Here is a 24,229-nt window from a genome sequence, read left to right as displayed (position 1 = left end):
TATATAATGATTACAGTATTTATCAAAGCAAAGAAAAGCTCATCAATATCCTCTATTGCAAGCCATGTTTTTAATTTGTCACTTCTAATTACAGCTGTCAAATTTAATAATTTATAAAAAAAATCATCTGTACAAACCCCTGATGACTGCGTCTATGGTTTTTCCAAAGCACACGGGAGTAGATGAAAGTAGTCCGCTAAACCTGCCTAATATACGCATTTTAAGGAAGTATAAGATAAAAAAAAAACTAATAATAAAGGCAGGTTTAGTGGAAAGTAGGATGGAAGCGGTCATAAGCTTCATAGATTTCAGGTTGATATTATTTTGTATAGTACATCTGGGATTCATTGAGGTATGTTGTATATTAAGGATGTCCGCTGGGTTCTAATTCGATGTACCTTCCAATTAAGGATAAATATATCCAATTGTTCATTGAATGAAAGACAAAAAAAAACAAAAACTCATGCATTCAATATGAAGAGGGTTTGCTCTATCAAACATACCGCTAACTCTCATGTCTCGAAAATTAATTATCGAGTAATTATATAAGTCAGTAAATGTAAATCGCAAAGTGACTCATAAAAGTTCTATTCGTTGATTGCAACTTGATCTGCAAGTAATGGAACTCCGTATTGCCTACCATCTTATCAGCATCATGCATTCTATAACTGATCTGTAAGTCCTCTAAAACATTCGCAGTACCAGCATCTCTTACTCGCGCGGAACCCTTCCCAACTGGACGATGAACTTTTAGGTACATATTTCTAATTAACTTCGGATTGTTGTAAGAAAGCCCAAACTTATATGCTATTTTTCGTGAAAATCTATCTATAGCTCCATTAATCGCTATACCAAACGGTTTTAAGCTTATCGTATCTATCAATATGTATGAGATAATAATTAAGGACCTTTACTATAGTATAATTTCCGTCGTAAACAAACGTCTTGATCTCAGATGCACTCCTTTTTACGTCAGTGATGCTTCAGTATGTCCTCACGGTATTCGGAAACGAACGCATCCCAAAAAACAACTTGGAGTAAATTCCACAATGCTTTGTAGCCTAAAATTACAGAAGGCCTCTCGGTGCAGATTATTAATTAAGCATAAATTGTCATATTTTTGACACGCATTCTTGTGTAACATACATTGGGTGTTCTAGCATGGCCCAATGGTGCGCGTTTAGCGCAACATGATAGATATGCGTTGAACACCCAATGTATGTTACACACAAATGCATGTCAAAATTATGACAGCCAATGCTTATATTTACATTTTAAGTAGTCATTCCCAATTTAAAAGAAAATTAAGTAAAAATAAAGTATGAAAATAAAACTTATACGTCTGCATATAGCAAAAATACCATTTGATAGGACAGCCTTTGAATTGGCGGAAAATATGTGTTCTTCCGGTTGTGTTGTCATGGACTAACCGACTCAACAATTGCAGTTTATGAAATAAGCGGGATATAAATGGATAAATACAACACATTCTATCCATTATGAAATTTTTTAATTAGAATATATTTTCATACTGACAAATTTTTTAAAATCTTTCAATAATCTTTTCAGTGAATTCTCACACAGACTTAAACACATGTCTTTTCGTGACCCTCTTGAAACTTTGATTATGGTATCAGTACGCCAGAGCCTAACTGACAATGTTAATGTCGGAAAATAACACATTTTTGGCGTAGTAGCAACATATAGATACTGTGCAGTGGCAATGTAAATATTTGTTTGTATTATCTCTTGCAATAGCCTCTCACATGCATGTCTCCTTAATCCAAGTCTCAACTTTCGTTTTACTGTTGACATGCTGATGACAACTCCATGATCAAGCACAAGAAAACCGCAGATCTCACGTGAATTATACAAAAGTCCAAAGTAGTACCTGAGAAGATCATCAATCATTATCATTATCTCCTGGGTATGGAAAAACAGTCTCCGATAATACAAAGTAATTCAGCAATATCAGAAACTGGAAAACAAACATATTGTGTTTAACACTTTCATAAACAGCTAAAACCTCACAGTACAAGCATGAAACGCCAAACATGCCTTCAGGTTATTATGTTATAGATCTAGATTATTTAGAGGGCAAAATATTTCAAATTGTGTTGATCCTGTGATGATAAATGATAATTGTATTAATTAGTTTAACGTTGTTTCTCCGTCAAATATAAAGCACATTTCAAAATGTATTTAAAAACAGAATTACAATGAATGTAATCAGATTTTAATCATTAATTTGAATGGTATTCACATTATTACACTGTATTCACAGGTTAAGTTTAACATACCCTTTGGAAGCCCATCTTTCTTTCACCTTTGTCATTCTTCGGCTATTGATGATTGCTTGTATAATCAGGTGATATTCAGGATATCGACTTCATGTTTTTCCAAGGCAAGTCGATTTGTTCATGTCGACATGATGTTATAACTTGTGAAATGGACGACTTTGGTAAGTCGCCTTCATATCTTTATCGGTACATGTCGACGTAATAGTAAGTCACCCGTCGTGTATCTATTAAATGTCGTGTTTGTTACCATCGCCAAAATGTGGGTTTTAGTGATTAAGTCGTATAAAACATGTCGCTAAATCCTCAAGGAACACGTCATGTCGCGTTTTTAAAGTCGTTTAGACTATGATTTATCACGACAAAAGAAGGCCCAAATACAAAAATGTACGTTTCCATACAGCCACCATAGTTTGACACTGTTGATTAAATGATTAAAAGCCCATTACCTCTCCGAAACGGATTTTAATTTTTAAAATGGGAATGTAAAACGACATCGATGATTTTGTAGATTTACAAAAGTTATTAACTTACCGTTAATACTACACTTATCATCACCTTCTGTGCAATTTGATTAAAATAAATGAAATGTTTATTTTTATATCGCGGGTCGTCTTATGAAGTTTCCCGCCGTCGTCCCAAATACCGCTCGGTAGTTGATTATCACTGCGCCAAACGGCAAAACAGCGAAATGAAACCCACAGTTATCAAATACGCAGGAAAGCTTGCATATGTTTGTTGTTGTAAGCTCATCCTAGGCCATTGGTATATATTTTCTGATGTTATAGATGTTGGTTTTTGTCCAAGAAACCTTTGTTTTGCTCTGAAAAGGTAGTATGCCTTTAAAATTGAATATCAATCCAAGATATGTATAGGAGTCCTGTATCTTCGTCTTTTTCTTTTTCTAAATATTAATGTGAATGCTTGAATGTGTTGACAGGAAACAAAATCAGTTCAATGTTTGGAAGTCTGTTCAAAGATTACCATGATCATGCAGCTTTTCGAACTTCTCCAACAGATAACTCTGGTCATAGCTGCTTTTTAGATCATCTGATCCGAAGGGTCAGGATGACGTATAATCATCATGCTTTGTCCGTTGTCATCTGCCGTGCGTCCGCTGTCCTTAAATCTTCTCAATAACCAAAATGCCCAGGGTACCGATATTTGGCCTGTAGCATGCTGGGATGAAGGACTATCAAGTTTTCAAATAAATGACATTGATCTTCATTCAAGGTCACAGGGGTCACAAAGGCTAACATTTTTAAACGACTTCTTGTGAATAACTAACAGCACTGGAGACCTGATATTGGGCCTGTGATGAAGTACTACCAAGTTTGTTGAAATGAATGACATTGACCACCAATCAAGGTCACAGAGGTCAAAAAGGCTAAAATCTTGAAACAACTTCTCCTTAATAACCAAAAGACTTAAAGTACTGATATTTGGACTGTAGCATGCATGGATGAAGGGATATCAAGTTTGTTGAAATGAATGACATTGACCACCAATCAAGGTCACAGAGGTCAAAAAGGCTAAAATCTTGAAACAACTTCTCCTTAATAACCAAAAGACTTAAGTACTGATATTTGGCCTGTAGCATGCTTGGATGAAGGGATATCAAGTTTGTTCAAATGAATGACATTTATTTTCATTCAAGGTTATTGGGATAAAAAATGCTATACTATTTAAATGACTTTTTCTCAATAACCAAACCAGTGTACTGAACAACTTCTTGTGAACCCAATAGACCAGATATTGAGCCTGTAGCATGACGAGATGAAGTACTAGCCAGAGGCGTAGCTAGGTTTGGAAAAACCTGCATGCTTTGGGGTGCAGGGGGTTGCAGCCCCTGCTCAGGGTCAAGGGGCGAAGCCCCGGTAGGGGGTATGGGGGACGAAGACCCCCAGAAGCTGACGGGAAATTATTACAATGTAGCAGCTATTTTACCTCTATGGTAACTATTAAAGTATATACGAATGGTTAAATTGAGGTCACAATATTTAGGTGACAACCACGCAAAAATACTACACAAAATTAGAACAGTGGTGATTTTATATTGTCTACATTATATAATCGTACTAGGCCTATACTAGACTCCCCTGACCTGATTTAAATTTGATTCGGGAAATCGGGACCAGTGCTCGAACAAAAAACAACGATTTTGGCTTAAAAATTAAAATAGTAAGCAATGGTTGAATTTTGTGTTATTTTAACTGAGGACAACCTTATGGCGAATATTTTCAACAAAATTAAAATTAAGTTCACGTGTTTGTTTTTTTCATGACAGCGAGTCAAAGACCACTGTCAAAATGGCGGAATTTGCGTAAGAAGGGACTTGTCCTCGAACACCCCATTAAAAAAATGAAAGATTATATTTAGTTTTCTACCTATTCTGGTCTATTTAGATGTCTATTTAAACGAGAGATCCCAGAGGGATCTTGGCGCTCACCAAAGAATGATCAATGTCTGACAATGGAAAGAGGGATCTTTTCACTGCTTTTCAAACTTTTTCAAACACACTACATATAAAATTTGAGACAGATCGCTATAGTACCTTCTAAGAAATAGTGGTAACAAACTTCAACAATGAAATCTAAGATAGCGGCCAGTTGCCTATCTTGTTGCCGATCAGTCCCGAAAGGCATTATGCATCACTCCTAAGAGGTACTATGCACAACTAGGGTACAAGGGGAACCTATGAATTTGAGAAAGATCCCTTCAGTACTTTCTGAGAAATTGCGGTAACAAACTTTAACTATCAAAATACAAGATGGCCGCCTGGCAGCCATCTTGTTCACCGATCGGTCCCAAAATGCAATATGCAAAACTAGGGCCCTAGGGGAACCTATATATGACATTTGAGATAGATCCCTTTAGTACTTTTTGAGAAATAGCAGTAACAAACTTTAACTATCAAAATCCAAGATGGTCGCCTGGCAGTCATCTTGTTGACCGATCGGTCCCAAAATGCAATATGCACAACTAGGGCCCTAGGGGAACCTACATATGAAATTTGAGAAAGATCCCTTCAGCACTTTTTGAGAAATAGCGGTAACAAACTTTAATTATCAAAATCCAAGATGGCCGCCTGTCGGCCATCTTGTTCACCGATCGGTCCCAAAATGCAATTTGCACAGCAAGGGTCCTAGGGGAACCTGCATATGAAATTTGAGAAAGATGCCTTCAGTACTTTCTGAGAAATAGCGGTAACAAACTTTAACTATCAAAATCCAAGATGGCCGCCTGTCGGCCATCTTGTTCACCGATCGGTCCCAAAATGCAATATGCACAACTAGGGTCGTAGGGGAACCTACATATGAAATGTGAGAAAGATCCCTTCAGTACTTTCTGAGAAATAGCGGTAACAAACTTTAACTATCAAAATACAAGATGGCCGCCTGGCAGCCATCTTGTTCACCGATCGGTCCCAAAACGCAATATGCACAACTAGGGTCCTAGGAGAACCTGCATATGAAATTTAAGAAAGATCCCTTCAGTACTTTTTGAGAAATAGCGGTAACAAACTTTAACTACCAAAATCCAAGATGGCCGCCTGTGATAAAAATCATCGTAACTAAGGTCAAAAACATGTTGCAAGTGATATTTTAGATGTTTTTGCTATCATTTTAACATATTAATTTGCTTTTTAGAATATTTCTAACTTTTCATGCGATGTTGCTTATTTTGGTAATCGTTAGTGTTTGTCGATTCAAAATCCACATTTGCTTGAGAGATTTTGGTGAAGAAGTCTAATGTTGTCTTCGACATGATTCAAACATAACCACAACTTTGTAACCGAATATTCTGTGTTTGCATATTAAAGAGTTATCTGCACTTGCGTGTAGGTAGTGATTATGACATCATTTGTTTGCGAACGTAACGTCATAATTTTCAGAGAAATCGACGTGACTTGCATTCACAAAAATGACGTCACAATGGATATACCTACCCACACGGAAGCTAATTCTGTAATATGCAAAGACGGAATATATATAGACTATTCTGATAAATTTCCGGAATGCCCAATCTTCACTAGAAAGTCTTTCAAATATATGCACAAAGTTATGTTAGGCATACAGTCGGTCATATCACATGTATTAATACGTCATTAATATTCTGCAGCGTTACCTGAATGAAAATGTTGTGTTTTTTCATATTGTACAAAAATGTTAGTCAGAATATTATTTTGCATGCTCAAGCCTGCAAGCATGCACGAGCGCTACGCCACTGCTAGCAAGTTTGTTCAAATGAATGATTTTGACCTTTATTCAAGGTCTCCAGTTCTCTACTGGTAGAAACAGCCAAAGCATGCTGGCTACATACATCACAGAGAACACAGACACAAATTAAAACCACTTTAACTTTTTATTATAAAGTTAAATTCATATATTTAATATGCTCACTCACTTTCAAAGTAAAGTCACAAAATTTTCTGTCTATTAAGGGATTCTAAATTTTACTCAACAAGGATTCCCAAAGAATATCACTTAAAAGTCCTCTTACAAGATTCCCACTTGTTAGAGTCCAATTCAGAAAGTCTTTGTACGTTGTCACTCAAACTACAAGTAGGGTGTCTCCTTGTGCTATAGAAAACTCCCCAAGGCTCACCAGGCAGTTCCCTTGGATTCTTTGTAGTCATCCTGAGAGATCTGTCTAGAATCTGTGGCTCCTTGGAAGAAGTACCAGCCACGTATGTCCTGTCTGTTCAACATCACACGCTTCACCTGGGCATCAAGTTTTCTGCAGGCACAAAAATATCAAATTCACATTATCTACGATAGAGCTCAGGTCTGTGTGTAAAACAAATTCTGTAAACCAATACATTTCCGCAAGACCTCGAACATGAATTAAAATGTTTTGCCAATATATGTATAAAACGAATAAGAACGAGAGATTGTGACTAATCGTAAGTAAGACACATTGAATGATTGTGATTTCATGTATTTGTGAATAGGTTGAAATTAATGCAGACAATGTCATACACACAAAAATAATATGGTTTGCTACTTTGCAGTACCTGCTACCCATTGTTTACTGACTGTTCAAATTACAAATATAACCTCTATTGTTTACTGACCGTTCAAATTACAAATACAACCTCTATTGTTTACTGACCGTTCAAATTACAAATATAACCTCTATTGTTTACTGACCGTTCAAATTACAAATATAACCTTTATCGTTTACTGACCGATCTAACTACAAATATAACCTCTATTGTTTACTGACCGATCTAACTACAAATATAACCTCTATTGTTTACTGACTGATCTAACTACAAATATAACCTCTATTGTTTACTGACCAATCTAACTACAAATATAACCTCTGTTGTTTACTGACTGTTCAAATTACAAATATAACTTCTATTGTTTACTGACCGATCTAACTACAAATATAACCTCTATTGTTTGCTGACCGATCTAACTACAAATATAACCTCTAATGTTTACTGACCGATCTAACTACAAATATAACCTCTATTGTTTACTGACCGATCTAACTTCTATTGTTTACTGACTGTTCAAATTACAAATATAACTTCTATTGTTTACTGACTGATCTAACTACAAATATAACTTCTATTGCTTACTGACCGATCTAACTACAAATATAACCTCTATTGTTTACTGACCGTTCATATTGCAAATATAACCTCTGTTGTTTACTGACTGTTCAAATTACAAATATAACCTCTATTGTTTACTGACCGATCTAACTACAAATATAACCTCTAATGTTTACTAACCGATCTAACTACAAATATAACCTCTATTGTTTACTGACCAATCTAACTTCTATTGTTTACTGACTGATCTAACTACAAATATAACCTCTATTGTTTACTGACTGATCTAACTACAAATATAACCTCTATTGTTTACTGACCGATCTAACTACAAATATAACCTTTGGTGTTTACTGACCGTTCAAATTACAAATATAACTTCTATTGTTTACTGACCAATCTATCTACAAATATAACCTCTATTGTTTACTGACCGATCTAACTACAAATATAACCTCTATTGTTTACTGACCGATCTAACTACAAATATAACCTCTATTGCTTACTGACCGATCTTACTACAAATATAACCTCTATTGTTTACTGACCATTCATATTACAAATATAACTTCTATTGTTTACTGACCGATCTAACTACAAATATAACCTCTATCCTTTACTGACCGTTCAAATTACAAATATAACTTCTATTGTTTACTGACCGATCTAACTACAAAAATAACCTCTATTGTTTACTGACCGATCTAACTTCAAATATAACCTCTATTGTTTACTGACCGATCTAACTACAAATATAACCTCTATTGCTTACTAGTAAGACCGATCTAACTACAAATATAACTTCTATTGTTTACTGACCGATCTAACTACAAATATAACCTCTATCCTTTACTGACCGTTCAAATTACAAATAAAACTTCTATTGTTTACTGACCGATCTAACTACAAATATAACCTCTATTGTTTACCGACTGATCTAACTACAAATATAACCTCTATTGTTTACTGACCGTTCAAATTACAAATATAACTTCTATTGTTTACTGACCGATCTAACAACAAATATAACCTCTATTGTTTACTGACCGTTCCAATTACGAATATAACCTTTATCGTTTACTGACCGATCTAACTACAAATATAACCTTTATCGTTTACTGACCGATCTAACTACAAATATAACCTCTATTGTTTACTGACCAATCTAACTACAAATATAACCTCTATTGTTTACTGACCGATCTAACAACAAATATAACCTCTATTGTTTATTGACCGTTCAAATTACAAATATAACCTTTATCGTTTACTGACCGATCTAACTACAAATATAACCTCTATTGTTTACTGACCAATCTAACTACAAATATAACCTCTATTGTTTACTGACTGATCTAACTACAAATATAACCTCTGTTGTTTACTGACTGTTCAAATTACAAATATAACTTCTATTGTTTACTGACCGATCTAACTACAAATATAACCTCTATTGTTTGCTGACCGATCTAACTACAAATATAACCTCTATTGTTTACTGACCGATCTCACTACAAATATAACCTCTATTGTTTACTGACTGATCTAACTACAAATATAACCTCTATTGTTTACTGACCAATCTAACTTCTATTGTTTACTGACTGTTCAAATTACAAATATAACTTCTATTGTTTACTGACCGATCTAACTACAAATATAACTTCTATTGCTTACTGACCGATCTAACTACAAATATAACCTCTATTGTTTACTGACCGTTCATATTGCAAATATAAATTCTATTGTTTACTGACCGATCTAACTACAAATATAACTTCTATTGCTTACTGACCGATCTAACTACAAATATAACCTCTATTGTTTACTGACCGTTCATATTGCAAATATAAATTCTATTGTTTACTGACCGATCTAACTACAAATATAACCTCTACCCTTTACTGACCGTTCAAATTACAAATATAACTTCTATTGTTTACTGACCGATCTAACTACAAATATAACCTCTATTGTTTACTGACCGATCTAACTACAATTACAACCTCTATTGTTTACTGACCAATCTAACTACAAATATAACCTCTATTGTTTACTGACTGTTCAAATTACAAATATAACTTCTATTGTTTACTGACCGATCTAACTACAAATATAACCTCTATTGTTTACTGACCGATCTAACTACAATTACAACCTCTATTGTTTACTGACCAATCTAACTACAAATATAACCTCTATTGTTTACTGACTGTTCAAATTACAAATATAACTTCTATTGTTTACTGACCAATCTAACTACAATTATAACCTCTATTGTTTACTGACCGATCTAACTACAAATATAACCTCTGTTGTTTACAGACCGATCTAAGTACAATTATAACCTCTACTGACCGATCTAACTACAAATATAACTTCTATTGTTTATTGACCTATCTAACTACAAATATACCTCTATCGTTTACTGACCAATCTAACAACAAAATATAACCTCTATTGTTTTTATGTTATAAAAGATATCCAACCTCAATCTTCTTTTCTCCTCTTCAATGTGGACCAGTGCCATGTTTGTCTCGTATAGTTTCTCTGGGGAACGCACTATATGTTTAGCAATGAACCTTGTGATGGGATGCTGTAATCAGAGAATGCCTAGAAATACAATGTTATCAGAGAAATATACTCCAAGATTTACAATCTAATTAGAGAGATATACATTTGCCATGTAGTGGATATGTAATAACTACATGGTACCGTATTTTCCGGACTATAAACCGCACCTGTGTATAAGCCGCAGAGGTCTTTTTTACTATTTTTTCAGGTTTTGTACACGTATAAGACGCACCGTTAGATAAGCCGCACCCAAAAGCCTATGTACCCACGTAACCATCTGTGTATACGATTGATCTCTATTGAAGTACGGGTAATACTTATCCATCGTTTAGAATCACGAAAACTGTCTGTAAACTTGTACTGTAAATATAAAACAAACAAAACAAGAGATCCCAGAGGGATCTTGGCGCCCACCAAAGAATGATCTATGTCTGACAACAGAAAGAGGGATCTTTTCCCTGCTTTTCAAACTTTTACTACATACTATATATGAACCTTGAGAAAGATCCTTTCAGTACTTTCTGAGATATGTAGCAGTAACAAACTTCAATTATCAAAATTCAAGATGGCTACCTGTCGATCATTTTGCTGACCGATCTGTCCCAAAATGCAATATGCACAACTAGGGTCGTAGGGGAACCTACATATGAAATTTGAGAAAGATTCCTTCAGTACTTTCTGGGAAATAGTGTTAACAAACTTTAACTATCAAAATCCAAGATGGCCGTCAGTCGGGTCGGCCATCTTGTTGACTGATTGGTCCCAAAATGCAATATGCACAACTAGGGCCTAGGAGAACCAACATATGAAATTTGAGAAAGATCCCTTCAAAACTTTCTGAGAAATAGCGGTAACAAACTTTAACTATCAAAATCCAAGATGGCCACCAGTCGGCCATCTTGTTGACTAATTGGTCCCAAAATGCAATATGCACAACTAGGGCCCTAGGAGAACCAACATATGAAATTTTAAAAAGATCCCTTCAGTACTTTCTGAGAAATAGCGGTAACAAACTTTAACTATCAAAATCCAAGATGGCCGCCAGTCGGCCATCTTGTTGACCGATTGGTCCCAAAATGCAATATGCACAACTAGGGCCCTAGGGGAACCTACATGTGAAATTTGAGAAAGATCCCTTAAGTACTTTCTGAGAAATAGCGGTAACAAACTTTAACTATCAAAATCCAAGATGGCCGCCAGTCGGCCATCTTGTTGACCGATTGGTCCCAAAATGCAATATGCACAACTAGGGCCCTAGGGGAACCTACATGTGAAATTTGAGAAAGATCCCTTCAAAACTTTCTGAGAAATAGCGGTAACAAACTTTTAACTATCAAAATCCAAGATGGCCGCCAGTCGGCCATCTTGTTGACCGATTGGTCCCAAAATGCAATATGCACAACTAGGGCCCTAGGGGAACCTACATGTGAAATTTGAGAAAGATCCCTTCTGTACTTTCTGAGAAATAGCGGTAACAAGAATTGTTAACGGACGGACGGACGGACGGACGGAAGGACGGACGGACGGAAGGACGGACGGACGACGGACCACGGACAAAAGGCGATTTGAATAGCCCACCATCTGATGATGGTGGGCTAAAAATCTCACTATATATCTTTAGCAAAATGGACTTGGTCATGTTTCTGTTCCTTGTATTTTCTGCCATTACGTAAGCCTACTTTGTGTAAACAAACATGGCGGCCGTACAATTTCACGCTTACTCTCTCTCATATTTAAGCATGCTGGTTAAAATACTTTTTTCGGTATGCATATGATTTTATTTTATCTCTATTTTGATATATTTCGCGTATTTATTATATTGATGTGTAAAGGATTTACTGTATTATCAAGGCTTGCATCATTAACCTAAAACTGACTTCGATTAGAGTGTTCTCTGTCAACTTGCCATCCAATGATGCAATTCACCGAAGCCTTATTTTTGTAAACTTTCGGATATTATTTTCGCTACAGAGATCGATTAAATGATTTGAATATGACTGTGCGATGTTTAACACTCGGTATAATGTTCTAAATTACATGTGATTTACGTGTATAAACTTGACTGCTGATTATTTCATTAAAATCACGGCGACAGGATTCCGGGAAATTCCCCTGTTGACCGACATATGTGTAACACGTACGTGTGCAAGTTTGAGTTCATGCTTACTATCGCTCATATTTCAGTACGCCGATAAAATACTTTCTTCAGTAACGTTATGCATAGGAGTGGATTATATTTCTTTTTTGATATATTTTGTGAATTAAATATATCTTGGTCTAAAGAGTTACTGTATAAATCGACTTCGTTTAGAGTGTTCTTCCACTGTTTGTTAACTAGGTATCCTATGATGCAATTCACCGAAGCCTTATTTTTGTAAACTTCCAGATTAAGACCTCGTGGTGTTTGTCGCTGCAGAGATCTATAAAATGATGTTTTATAGACTGTTCGATGCTTATAACATCGATAGAAATGTTCTATATAACATGTTAAACACGCAAATAAACTTGATTACTGATTATTTCATTGAAATTACAGCGACAGGATTCTGAGAAATACACATATTGACCAAGTGTAACACGTGTGCAAGTTAGCAGTCATTCATGATCAGAAGATCGTTTTCTTGCTGTCTGCGGACATTTCTTGCACACACATAATATTTAAATAATATATTGAACTTATTGTTTGATATTTGATGATTTTTGACGTTTTAGTTATTATTTTCTTGGTAACAATCCTGCAGCAAATCGATAGCGAAATCAGTCCGCCATTGTGTTGTGACTGTAAACAACCACGCTTCAGTAGGCCGATTTTCCGTGAATTAAACAATTTTACGATTGAACATGTATCTGGTACGTTACTATTTTTTATCTTTATTATATTTTCAATCACATATCATATCTTTTAAACACTTTTACAGTGATTTGTTCGATGCATAACTTTACAAAACTGGCGAGTAAAACTTACGATTTTCACATGTGAATCACGACGTAATAATGCAAAAACATGGTCAGATTTTGGTTTTCGTCCACGGATAAGCCGCACTGGTGTATAAGCCGCACTGGTGTATAAGCCGCACTCCCGATTTTCAGAAAAAAAAAGTCGCGGCTTATACTCCGGAAAATACAGCAGTTGAGGTGATGCGGGGAAACAAGACCCATGCTATGGAAATTAGCATATGATTATTATATTCTTCAACTTTTCTCAACCTGCTATACCTGACACATCCTTTAATGACCTTGGACATTAATAGGTTATAAACAAAAGCAAACCAAAGCTAAGCACTGAATGCAAGTCTATGATTTTTCCTCAAGTACTTCAGCTTTGTACAACTTGCTAAACATCCTAAATGACTGTGGATGTTGATAAACTGGTGTCATGTTACCTGATGGTATTCCCAGGTCTGTGGTACACGATCTTCAGGTAAGTCAGTCAGTTCTCCTTGAGCTGAAAATAACAATACAGACCTTTAGTACAATAAACCTGTCTGTAACAAACATGTAAATGAGCTTTTATAACTGATGTGTTGATATATTTCTAACTTGTACATAAAGTTTAATACAACGTTTACAATGTGTACAATTTGTGTTAATATATTCCTAACTTGTACATAAAGTACATCAGAACTTTTCAATCTGAACACATCCCTAACTTGTACATAAAGTACATCAGAACTTTTCAATCTGAACACATCCCTAACTTGAACATAAAGTGCACAACAATTTTTACAATCAGTACAATCCCTAACTTGTACATAAAGTAATCCCTAACTTGTACATGAAGTTCACCACAACTTTTGAAATCTTTACAATGTGTGTTGATATATCCCTACCTTGTTCATAAAGTTTACCACAACTTTTACAATCTGTACAATATATGTTGATATATCTGTAATACATGTTTCATAGATATGCCGACATGTTTTATAGATATGCTGACTTGTTTTATAGATAGGCTGAGATGTTTTATAGATAGGCCAACATGTTTTATAGAAATGCCAACATGATATATAGATATGTCGGCATGTTTTATAGATATGTCGACATGTTTTATAGATATGCTGACATGTTTTATATATATGCCTATATGTTTGATAGATATGCCGACATGTTTTATAGATATGCTGACATGTTTTATATATGTGCTGACATGTTTTATAGATATGTCGACATGTTTTATAGATATGCTGACATGTTTTATATATATAGGCTAGTCCAGATACTGGTTTTAATCCGGCAAAATTGCAAAAGAATTTATTTTTAGTACAATCGAAAGAAAAATGTATTTTGAATTATATGTAAAAAGTCCCAAAAGAATCTAAATGGGAAAGTTGTCAAATTGATTGTCAAAGTTTGCCTATTTTCGCTTATTTTACATGTTGTGTATGGTCCTCCATACATGTGAAATGGTGAACTTCCGGTTACGACGACACGATATGCCACTGTCTCTTGAAACGATTGTAATGCAACTAAACACTATAAATCACATCTTGATTATCATAGTAAGTCGGTATTAACTGTTTATATGTGCAATTACGACAGCTTTGACTTTAAAAGGTGATTATTACTCTATAGTGGAAACAATTTAAAAAAAAATTGTCTGCTTCGACCGAGTGATGCCACTTGAGCACTATCAAAACAAAATAGATTAGGGCCTACTGACTTAGATAAAGTAAGTTTGTTAAATTAAATCAGTGAATGGTAATAACGAAATCAAATCATACATTGATGAAATTGTGTCACGATATGTTTATTACTAGCGGTTTTGAAATGTAAACATTGAATAAAAAGTTGTTGGTCACAACCATAGAAATATTGTATGGAAGCCTGTGGTTGCCGTTTTTAGTTTTTGCGTACTTTATTTGCAAGATCAAATAACACTTTAAAAGGACATTTATCGTTGTTTAAATATGTTCTGTTTTAATTATTTTAATGTGTATAACATGTCTCGAATTAAAAAAGAAAACAAGAGGCCCATGGGCCTTAACGGTCATCTGACTATTAGTACAATACAACATAATCGTTTAAAGATTTTAGCCTATTTGACCACTGTGACCTTGATTGAAGGTCAAGGTAATTCATTTGAACAAACTTGGTAGTCCTTCATCCCAGCATGCTACATGCCCAATATCAGTACCCTGGGCCTTCTGGTTCTTAAGAAGAATTCATTTAAAGATTTTAGCCTATTTGACCCCTGTGACCTTGAATGAAGATCAAGGTCATTCATTTGGACAAACTTGGTAGCCCTTCATCCCAGCATGCCACAGGCCTAATATCAGGTCTCTAGGCCTCATAGTTATTCACAAGAATTTGTTTAAATGATTTTAGCCTATTTGAACCCTGTGACCTTGAATGAAGGTCAAGGTCATTTATTTGAACTAACTTGGTAGCCCTTCATCCCAGCATCCTACAGGCCAAATATCAGTACCCTGGGCCTTCTGGTTCTTGAGAAGAAGTCGTTTAAAATTTTTAGCCTTTTTGACCCCCGTGACCTTGAATGAAGGTTAAGGTCATTCATTTGAACAAACTTGGTAGCCCTTCATCCAAGCATGTCACAGTCCCAATATCAGTACCCTGGGCCTTCTGGTTCTTGAGAAGAAGTCGTTTAAAGATTTTAGCCTATTTGACCCTCGTGACCTTGAATGAAGGTCAAGGTCATTTATTTGAACAAACTTGGTAGCCCTTCATCCCAGCATCCTACAGGGCAAATATCAGTACCCTGGGCCTTCTGGTTCTTGAGAAGAAGTTGTTTAAAGATTTTAGCCTTTTTGACCCTCGTGACCTTGCATGAAGGTCAAGGTTATTTATTTGAACAAACTTGGTAGCCCTTCATCCCAGCATCCTACAGGGCAAATATCAGTACCCTGGGCCTTCTGGTTCTTGAGAAGAAGTTGTTTAAAGATTTTAGCCTATTTGACCCTCGTGACCTTGAATGAAGGTCAATGTAATTTATTTGAACAAACTTGGTAGCCCTTCATTCCAGCATGCCACAGGCCTAATATCAGGTCTCTAGGCCTCTTAGTTATTCACAAGAAGTTGTTTAAAGATTTTAGCCTATTTGACCCTCGTGACCTTGAATGAAGGTCAATGTCATTTATTTGAACAAACTTGGTAGCCCTTCATCCCACAGGCCTAATATCAGGTCTATAGGCCTCTTAGTTATTCACAAGAAGTTATTTAAAGGATTTTAGCCTATTTGACCCCTGTGACCTTGAATGAAGGTCAAGGTCATTTATTCGAACAAACTTGGTAGCCCTTCATCAAAGCATGTCACAGTCCCAATATGAGTACCCTGGGCCTTCTGGTTCTTGAGAAGAAGTTGTTTAAAGATTTTAGCCTATTTGACCCTCGTGACCTTGAATGAAGGTCAAGGTCATTTATTCGAACAAACTTGGTAGCCCTTCATCAAAGCATGTCACAGTCCCAATATGAGTACCCTGGGCCTTCTGGTTCTTGAGAAGAAGTCGTTTAAAGATTTTAGCCTATTTGACCCTCGTGACCTTGAATGAAGGTCAAGGTCATTTATTTGAACAAACTTGGTAGCCCTTCATCCCAGCATCCTACAGGGCAAATATCAGTACCCTGGGCCTTCTGGTTCTTGAGAAGAAGTTGTTTAAAGATTTTAGCCTTTTTGACCCTCGTGACCTTGAATGAAGGTCAAGGTCATTTATTTGAACAAACTTGGTAGCCCTTCATCCCAGCATCCTACAGGGCAAATATCAGTACCCTGGGCCTTCTGGTTCTTGAGAAGAAGTTGTTTAAAGATTTTAGCCTATTTGACCCTCGTGACCTTGAATGAAGGTCAATGTCATTTATTTGAACAAACTTGGTAGCCCTTCATCCCAGCATCCTACAGGGCAAATATCAGTACCCTGGGCCTTCTGGTTCTTGAGAAGAAGTTGTTTAAAGATTTTAGCCTATTTGACCCTCGTGACCTTGAATGAAGGTCAATGTAATTTATTTGAACAAACTTGGTAGCCCTTCATTCCAGCATGCCACAGGCCTAATATCAGGTCTCTAGGCCTCTTAGTTATTCACAAGAAGTTGTTTAAAGATTTTAGCCTATTTGACCCTCGTGACCTTGAATGAAGGTCAATGTCATTTATTTGAACAAACTTGGTAGCCCTTCATCCCACAGGCCTAATATCAGGTCTATAGGCCTCTTAGTTATTCACAAGAAGTTATTTAAAGGATTTTAGCCTATTTGACCCCTGTGACCTTGAATGAAGGTCAAGGTCATTTATTTGAACAAACTTGGTAGCCCTTCATCCAAGCATGTCACAGGCCCAATATCAGTACCCTGGGCCTTCTGGTTCTTGAGAAGAAGTCTTTTAAAGATTTTAGCCTATTTGACCCCCGTGACCTTGAATGAAGGTCAAGGTCATTTATTTGAACAAACTTGGTAGCCCTTCATCTCAGCATCCTACAGGCCAAATATCAGTACCCTGGGCCTTCTGGTTCTTGAGAAGAAGTTGTTTAAAGATTTTAGCCTTTTTGACCCTCGTGACCTGGAATGAAGGTCAAGGTCATTTATTTGAACAAACTTGGTAGCCCTTCATCCCAGCATCCTACAGGGCAAATATCAGTACCCTGGGCCTTCTGGTTCTTGAGAAGAAGTTGTTTAAAGATTTTAGCCTATTTGACCCTCGTGACCTTGAATGAAGGTCAATGTCATTTATTTGAACAAACTTGGTAGCCCTTCATTCCAGCATGCCACAGGCCTAATATCAGGTCTCTAGGCCTCTTAGTTATTCACAAGAAGTTGTTTAAAGATTTTAGCCTATTTGACCCTCGTGACCTTGAATGAAGGTCAATGTCATTTATTTGAACAAACTTGGTAGCCCTTCATCCCAGCATGCCACAGGCCTAATATCAGGTCTCTAGGCCTCTTAGTTATTCACAAGAAATTATTTAAAGGATTTTAGCCTATTTGACCAGTGTGACCTTGAATGAAGGTCAAGGTCATTTATTTGAACAAACTTGGTAGCCCTTCATCCCAGCATCCTACAGGGCAAATATCAGTACCCTGGGCCTTCTGGTTCTTGAGAAGAAGTTGTTTAAAGATTTTGGCCTTTTTGACCCCTGTGATCTTGATTGAAGGTCAAGGTCATTCATTTGAACAAACTTGGTAGCCCTTCATCCAAGCATGTCACAGGCCCAATATCAGTACCCTGGGCCTTCTGGTTCTTGAGAAGAAGTTGTTTAAAGATTTTAGCCTATTTGACCCTCGTGACCTTGAATGAAGGTCAAGGTCATTTATTTGAACAAACTTGGTAGCCCTTCATCCCAGCATGCCACAGGCCTAATATCAGGTCTCTAGGCCTCTTAGTTATTCACAAGAAGTTGTTTAAAGGATTTTAGCCTATTTGACCCCTCGTGACCTTGAATGAAGGTCAAGGTCATTTATTCGAACAAACTTGGTAGCCCTTCATCCCAGCATCCTACAGGGCAAATATCAGTACCCTGGGCCTTCTGGTTCTTGAGAAGAAGTTGTTTAAAAAATTTAGCCTTTTTGACCCCTGTGACCTTGAATGAAGGTCAAGGTCATTCATTTGAACAAACTTGGTAGCCCTCCATCCCAGCAACCTACACGCCAAATATGAGTACCCTGGGCCTTCTGGTTCTTGAGAAGAAGTCGTTTGAATAAAAAGTTTACGCACGGCGCACGGCGGACGGCGGACGGCGCACGGCGCACGGCGCACGACGACGGACGGTGCATGATGACAATAGGTCATCCTGACCCTTCGGGTCAGATGACCTAACAACATTTTGGCTTAATCTTTCTGACAGCACATACTTTTCCGTCATGTACACATACATGTACGGTAAGGGATATTCAGGGCACATATATAGGTTGTTGTAGTTCAGTAATAACATGCATCATAAATTTGTGCTCTATTGTATACAAGATTTTATTAATATCTCTTTGTTTTGTCACAAGACTCGCAAAATATTACTGCTTAGTAGAAATGACGTCACTATAGAATTACTTGACGTCATGAAAGATTTGCGTGACGTCATGAATAGGAGATACATTAACATGACCAAAGAGTTGCCTCATGGCTGTTGTATCTTCACAACTCATTCTGACGTTATCTTCAATAATCAGGTAGTTTTATAAGTTATATACACCCAAGAAGTGAGTTTAAATTTACTTCAATTGATCCATTAAAACACTAATATATATATATCTCCTAGTGTATGTAGGTATGCATATGTCTATGTTATTGTCTAATATAAATGTATGGAATTTCTTTGTATTGAATTTCTTTTACTTAACGATTGGTTCGACATATTTTTATTCAATTTTCATTCTTAGCAAGTATTATATGTTTCTGTTTTGTATTTTCCTGACTGTATAACTTATAAGGTTTGTGTTAAGTTAACACCGAATTTATCAAGTAATTCAAAATATCGGTTACTAAAAGATTTATCGTTTTCTCATAATTATTTCAAACCTAAAATGTAAACAAAATAGCAAATGAACCCTTAAATGCTAATACTTTACAAATTATTGGCATTAACACAAAGCTCAAAACTTCTAAAAACCGGGAAAATGAAAAATAAAACACAAACACGCACACGAACACAAAAATAAAAGTGTTTGCTTAACATTGAACGTAAATGTGCTGGATTCCATCTTCACAGGAGTTTACGAGATTTTAGCGAATCGGAATTGCGCTTTCATAACCATTTATTATATATATGTATGTAGAGTTTGTGTTTTTTAAATATTAATTTCGAAAATTAATATACATGACGCATTCCAGTATTCAGGACAATGGAGCCGAGTTTTGGACAATTACTTATAGTTAATTTTATCCTGAGCCATAGGAACGGAAATGATTGAAGAGTCGGCTTTTATGATCAAGATCATGCATATCACAACCAGGGATATAAAGAAAACAGGATATGTGCAAAATGTATGTTTATTTAACAGAATATATATATATATATATTAAATACCTTCCTATTTTCCACTATTCTCATTGGATAATACATGGTCACGTGACGGTCAATATTCCTTTGTGAACTTCATTGCACAAACGCTGCATTCTTCAGGGTGCCGTTCTTTGACAAACGCTTTTCTTTTGATTAATATGCACATTCGAAATTACGACATTTGTTGAAGAAACGACATATCTAAAATAAAAATTAAGGACCCCCTCGGTCATTATTTGAAATTCTACTCAACAAAGGTTCAAAAATGAAAAATAAGTTTTATTGCTGAATTCTGATTTTTTTTTAGAAATACTTTCAGTGTACATGTACGTCTGGTACTTTGTGGACTACTTGATAGTCAAGAATAAGTACGAAGAGAAAAGTGATCATTAAGCCATCGGTAACCAAAAAACCCACCAATCAGAGTGTTCATAGACCATTTTAGAGGTCTTAGGTCTAAGGATGTAGATCAAAACTCGGTAAAACTCATATTCTACATGGATACATCATACGTAATACAAGAAGGGGGAAAGTTCGCCGAGACAAAAAATCACCCCCACCATGTTGATTTAAAGGCTTTCGGTTCTCAGCAGATATTCAGTCTTCAGAAAAACGGTTGCAGTACTACCGTTGGAAAGATCGATCATTTGTCGTTCAAAATCATCCTAAACAACAAAGTGTCGTCCCTAAGAGGATAGCAGCCTCGTTCCAAACAAAAATGACACAAAAATGTCCTCAATTGGATTTTGTATAAGGTAATCGCTTTAATCTCATTGGCTGACTGAAAATGAAAGATGTTATGCTCATTGCGGGACACATGCATTGCCGTTTATCTCTGGTGTAACACACACATCAGAGACATTCGTGAAAATGCATACGTAATGTATAAATTGTAAATTATTCTCAAACCTCTGTGTTTCGTGTGTCATAGGTCGCTCACTTGGAAATTAGTGATAGAGCGTGCAAGTGTCTACATCCTCCAAAGCGATACATAGAAGATCATTATTTATGATTTTTGTATACACGTATAATATTTATTAATGTATTGAAAAGGCATTTTAATTTTATTTTTTTATTGTTTTAGTGCTAATTCAAAACCGAACATCATTGTATCAATATTGACTTTGGCTATAAATGTTTATAAAATTATATGTGTCATGACTGGATGAAGATATTGACATACTATTTTTTTCTTCAGTAATCTTTTGAAAACTGTCTGAAAATTATTCAAAGGCCAGGTCAAACACGTATGTTGCTTTAAAGACCGTGGTCGGAGTGTGTATGAGTTCCGGAAATAGCGATCGCCGAAGCTAGCGATTAAAAAAACCCCAGATTTGTAGGTTTGTCTTAGATACAATATTGTATTTGCAACCGGTATGATATGATAAATATTGGTATCCTATTCTTAAACTCACATAATCCACCACTAAACACCAAGACTTTCATTCGAGTTTACTATTTATACAATTCTAATAATATATCTGATGAATTACAAAAGGATTCAGAACTGTTTTTTTTTAATAATGGATGTATGAGGAAACAATCAAACGTAATGGGCGTGAAGTTACTCGCAGTAATGCCTGGATTGAGTACAGTCGTAATCGATCGCAGGCTACTGTATGGTTTGTTGCCAAAATCGCTATCAACATACAGCGAAGGTGCTATAAAGTCGAGGACGTAAATAGCTTATAAATCCTTGATATATAAACCATACCTTAACTTGTCGAAGGGTGATATTTAAATCACATCTCACACTACTTTTAAATGTCTATTTTTTATCTTTGAATACCAGTTTTGAAACGAGAAATAGTCCAAATGCGAGAAAATACATACATTTTCTTAGAGTTAAGGTCTACGGGTAATTTTTGTATGAAAATTAGCGGGATAACCGACTCAAGGCAAGATGACCGTGCTGATTCGGTCCATTTTTATGTGTTAATTAGTATTGTTGTTAGAATATTTTCAGTTTATTTCATAGATAATTTAGTCTTAATCATTTCACATCCATTTTCATAATAATGATAATATGTAGTAAACATCGTATTGATCCAACTAGGTCACTTTCTTCAACAATATATCTCACTTCGGCGATCGCTTATTTCCGGAATTCATACAGTGCACTTCGACCACTGCGGACATAGTACATAATTTGTGTATACTATAACGGGGATTTATCGAAAACTAGAGGCATTGGGTACATTGTACTTAAATAGTAACTTTGGCATCCATTTTGGATTTTGAGATATTTTGAGTGTCAAAAAACAACACTTCTTAGGTTGCCCTTCCAATAGAACTGACGAAGATGGTTTTTATTTAATTTGTTTTGCAACTTTTTTTCGTACTGACCTATGAAATAACAACACTTGGTTAGAAGCATGTCGGGCTTATTTCAAGCAATTTTCAGCAAAATCGCACTTACAGAACTTGAAAAATATCAAAATTGTGTTTTCAAAATGGCAGCCGTGGTGGCCATCTTGGATTTAGTATCGACCCATGAAAAAAATGTTTAGTTTGGACCATGTAAGGATCATATCAGACAACTTTCAGCTCAATATCACCAGTAGAACCTTAGACAAGAGGCCCATGGGCCTTAGCGGTCACCTGAGTTCAGACACAGAATGAAACAAAGACGTGAATATAAACACTATATATTTGCCCATCAGGCCCTTAAAGTCAGTCAGTGATTTTATAAATTTGACTTTTTAATCTATGAAGATTATTTGGTTCCATCAAATCTGTGACTTCAGAAGAAAGATTTTTGAAATGTTATCCATTTTGAACCCTTTTGGCCCCACCCCTCTGGCCCCTGGGGGTCGGCCAGGACCAATATGGATATGATGTTAAATGCTATCTCAGGCTAATAATTCTAACCCAGATTGACTAATTTCCTATGAAAACTAAGCAAATAATGTTCTTAAATGAGTTTTTTTATATAATCTATAGTAAATTTGACCCCCTCCCTAGGGGAAAATCTGAAATCCCAGGGTCATGAAATTCACAAATTTTTGTAAAGGGCCATTAGACCTTCCAATCAATCAAGAGTATCTGGTTCCATCAAATCTGTGAATTCAAAAAAGATTTTTGAAAATACCATTTTGACCCCTTTTAGCTCCGCCCCTCTGGCCCCTGGGGGTCAGCCATGACCAATATGGATATGATGTTAAAATGTTATTTCAGGCTAATAATTCTAACCCAGTTTGACTAATTTCCTATGAAAAATAGGCAAATAATGTTCATAAATGTGTTTTTCCTATATAAACTAAAGTAAACTTGACCCCCTCCCCAGGGGGAATCATGAGACCCCAGGGTCATATTATTCACAATTTTTGTAAAGGACTTTAAGACCTTTCCATCTATGCAGAGTATTTGATTCTACCAGTTCCAGTATTTCAGAAGAAGATTTTTGAAGTTTTAGCCTATTTGACCCGTTTTGGCCCCGCCCCTAAGGCCCCTGGGGATCAGTCATGGAAAATTTGGTAATAAGATTCAATGGCCATCACATAGGGATAATTCTGCCCCGAGGGGGTTGACCAGGACCAATATAGATATGATATTAAAATGTTATCTCAGGCTTATAATTCTAAACAAGTTTGACTCATTTCCTATGAAAATTGAGCAAAAAATGCTCATAAATGTGTTATTCCCTGGGGGTTAGTCATGGAAAAATTGGTTAATAGGATTCAATGGCCATCTCATACTGATAATTCTGACAATATTTGACTCATTTCCTATTACAAATGATCAAATAATACTCAAAAATGTGTTTTCCCTATATACCGTATTTTCCGGAGTATAAGCCGCGACTTTTTCCCCCTGAAAATCGGTAGTGCGGCATATACACCAGTGCGGC

General features: G+C 36.0%; 2 protein-coding genes and 1 pseudogene across 2 annotated transcripts in view; all 3 read right to left on the bottom strand.

Moving 5' to 3' along the window:
• Nucleotides 1–24,229, bottom strand: part of LOC138306865 (splicing factor 3A subunit 1-like) — a 242,814-nt gene that overhangs the window by 121,131 nt on the left and 97,454 nt on the right. The window lies entirely within an intron of this gene.
• Nucleotides 266–1,993, bottom strand: LOC138308045 (uncharacterized; annotated as a pseudogene).
• LOC138306866 (NADH dehydrogenase [ubiquinone] 1 beta subcomplex subunit 5, mitochondrial-like) overlaps nucleotides 6,649–24,229 on the bottom strand; it is a 35,071-nt gene continuing 17,490 nt past the window's right edge. Inside the window, exons 4-6 of the mRNA XM_069247375.1 lie at nucleotides 13,824–13,885; nucleotides 10,356–10,462; nucleotides 6,649–7,037 (exon numbers count right to left, since the gene is read on the bottom strand). Coding sequence (XP_069103476.1) covers nucleotides 6,902–7,037; nucleotides 10,356–10,462; nucleotides 13,824–13,885 — 305 coding nt within the window. The 3' untranslated portion in view covers nucleotides 6,649–6,901. The remainder of the gene's footprint in view (nucleotides 7,038–10,355; nucleotides 10,463–13,823; nucleotides 13,886–24,229) is intronic.

This window comes from Argopecten irradians, chromosome 14 (genome assembly GCF_041381155.1).
Source record: "Argopecten irradians isolate NY chromosome 14, Ai_NY, whole genome shotgun sequence".
Taxonomy (NCBI): domain Eukaryota; kingdom Metazoa; phylum Mollusca; class Bivalvia; order Pectinida; family Pectinidae; genus Argopecten; species Argopecten irradians.
The sequence above is the reverse complement of the archived record's forward strand: the minus strand, read 5'-3'. Positions and strand labels throughout refer to the sequence as shown.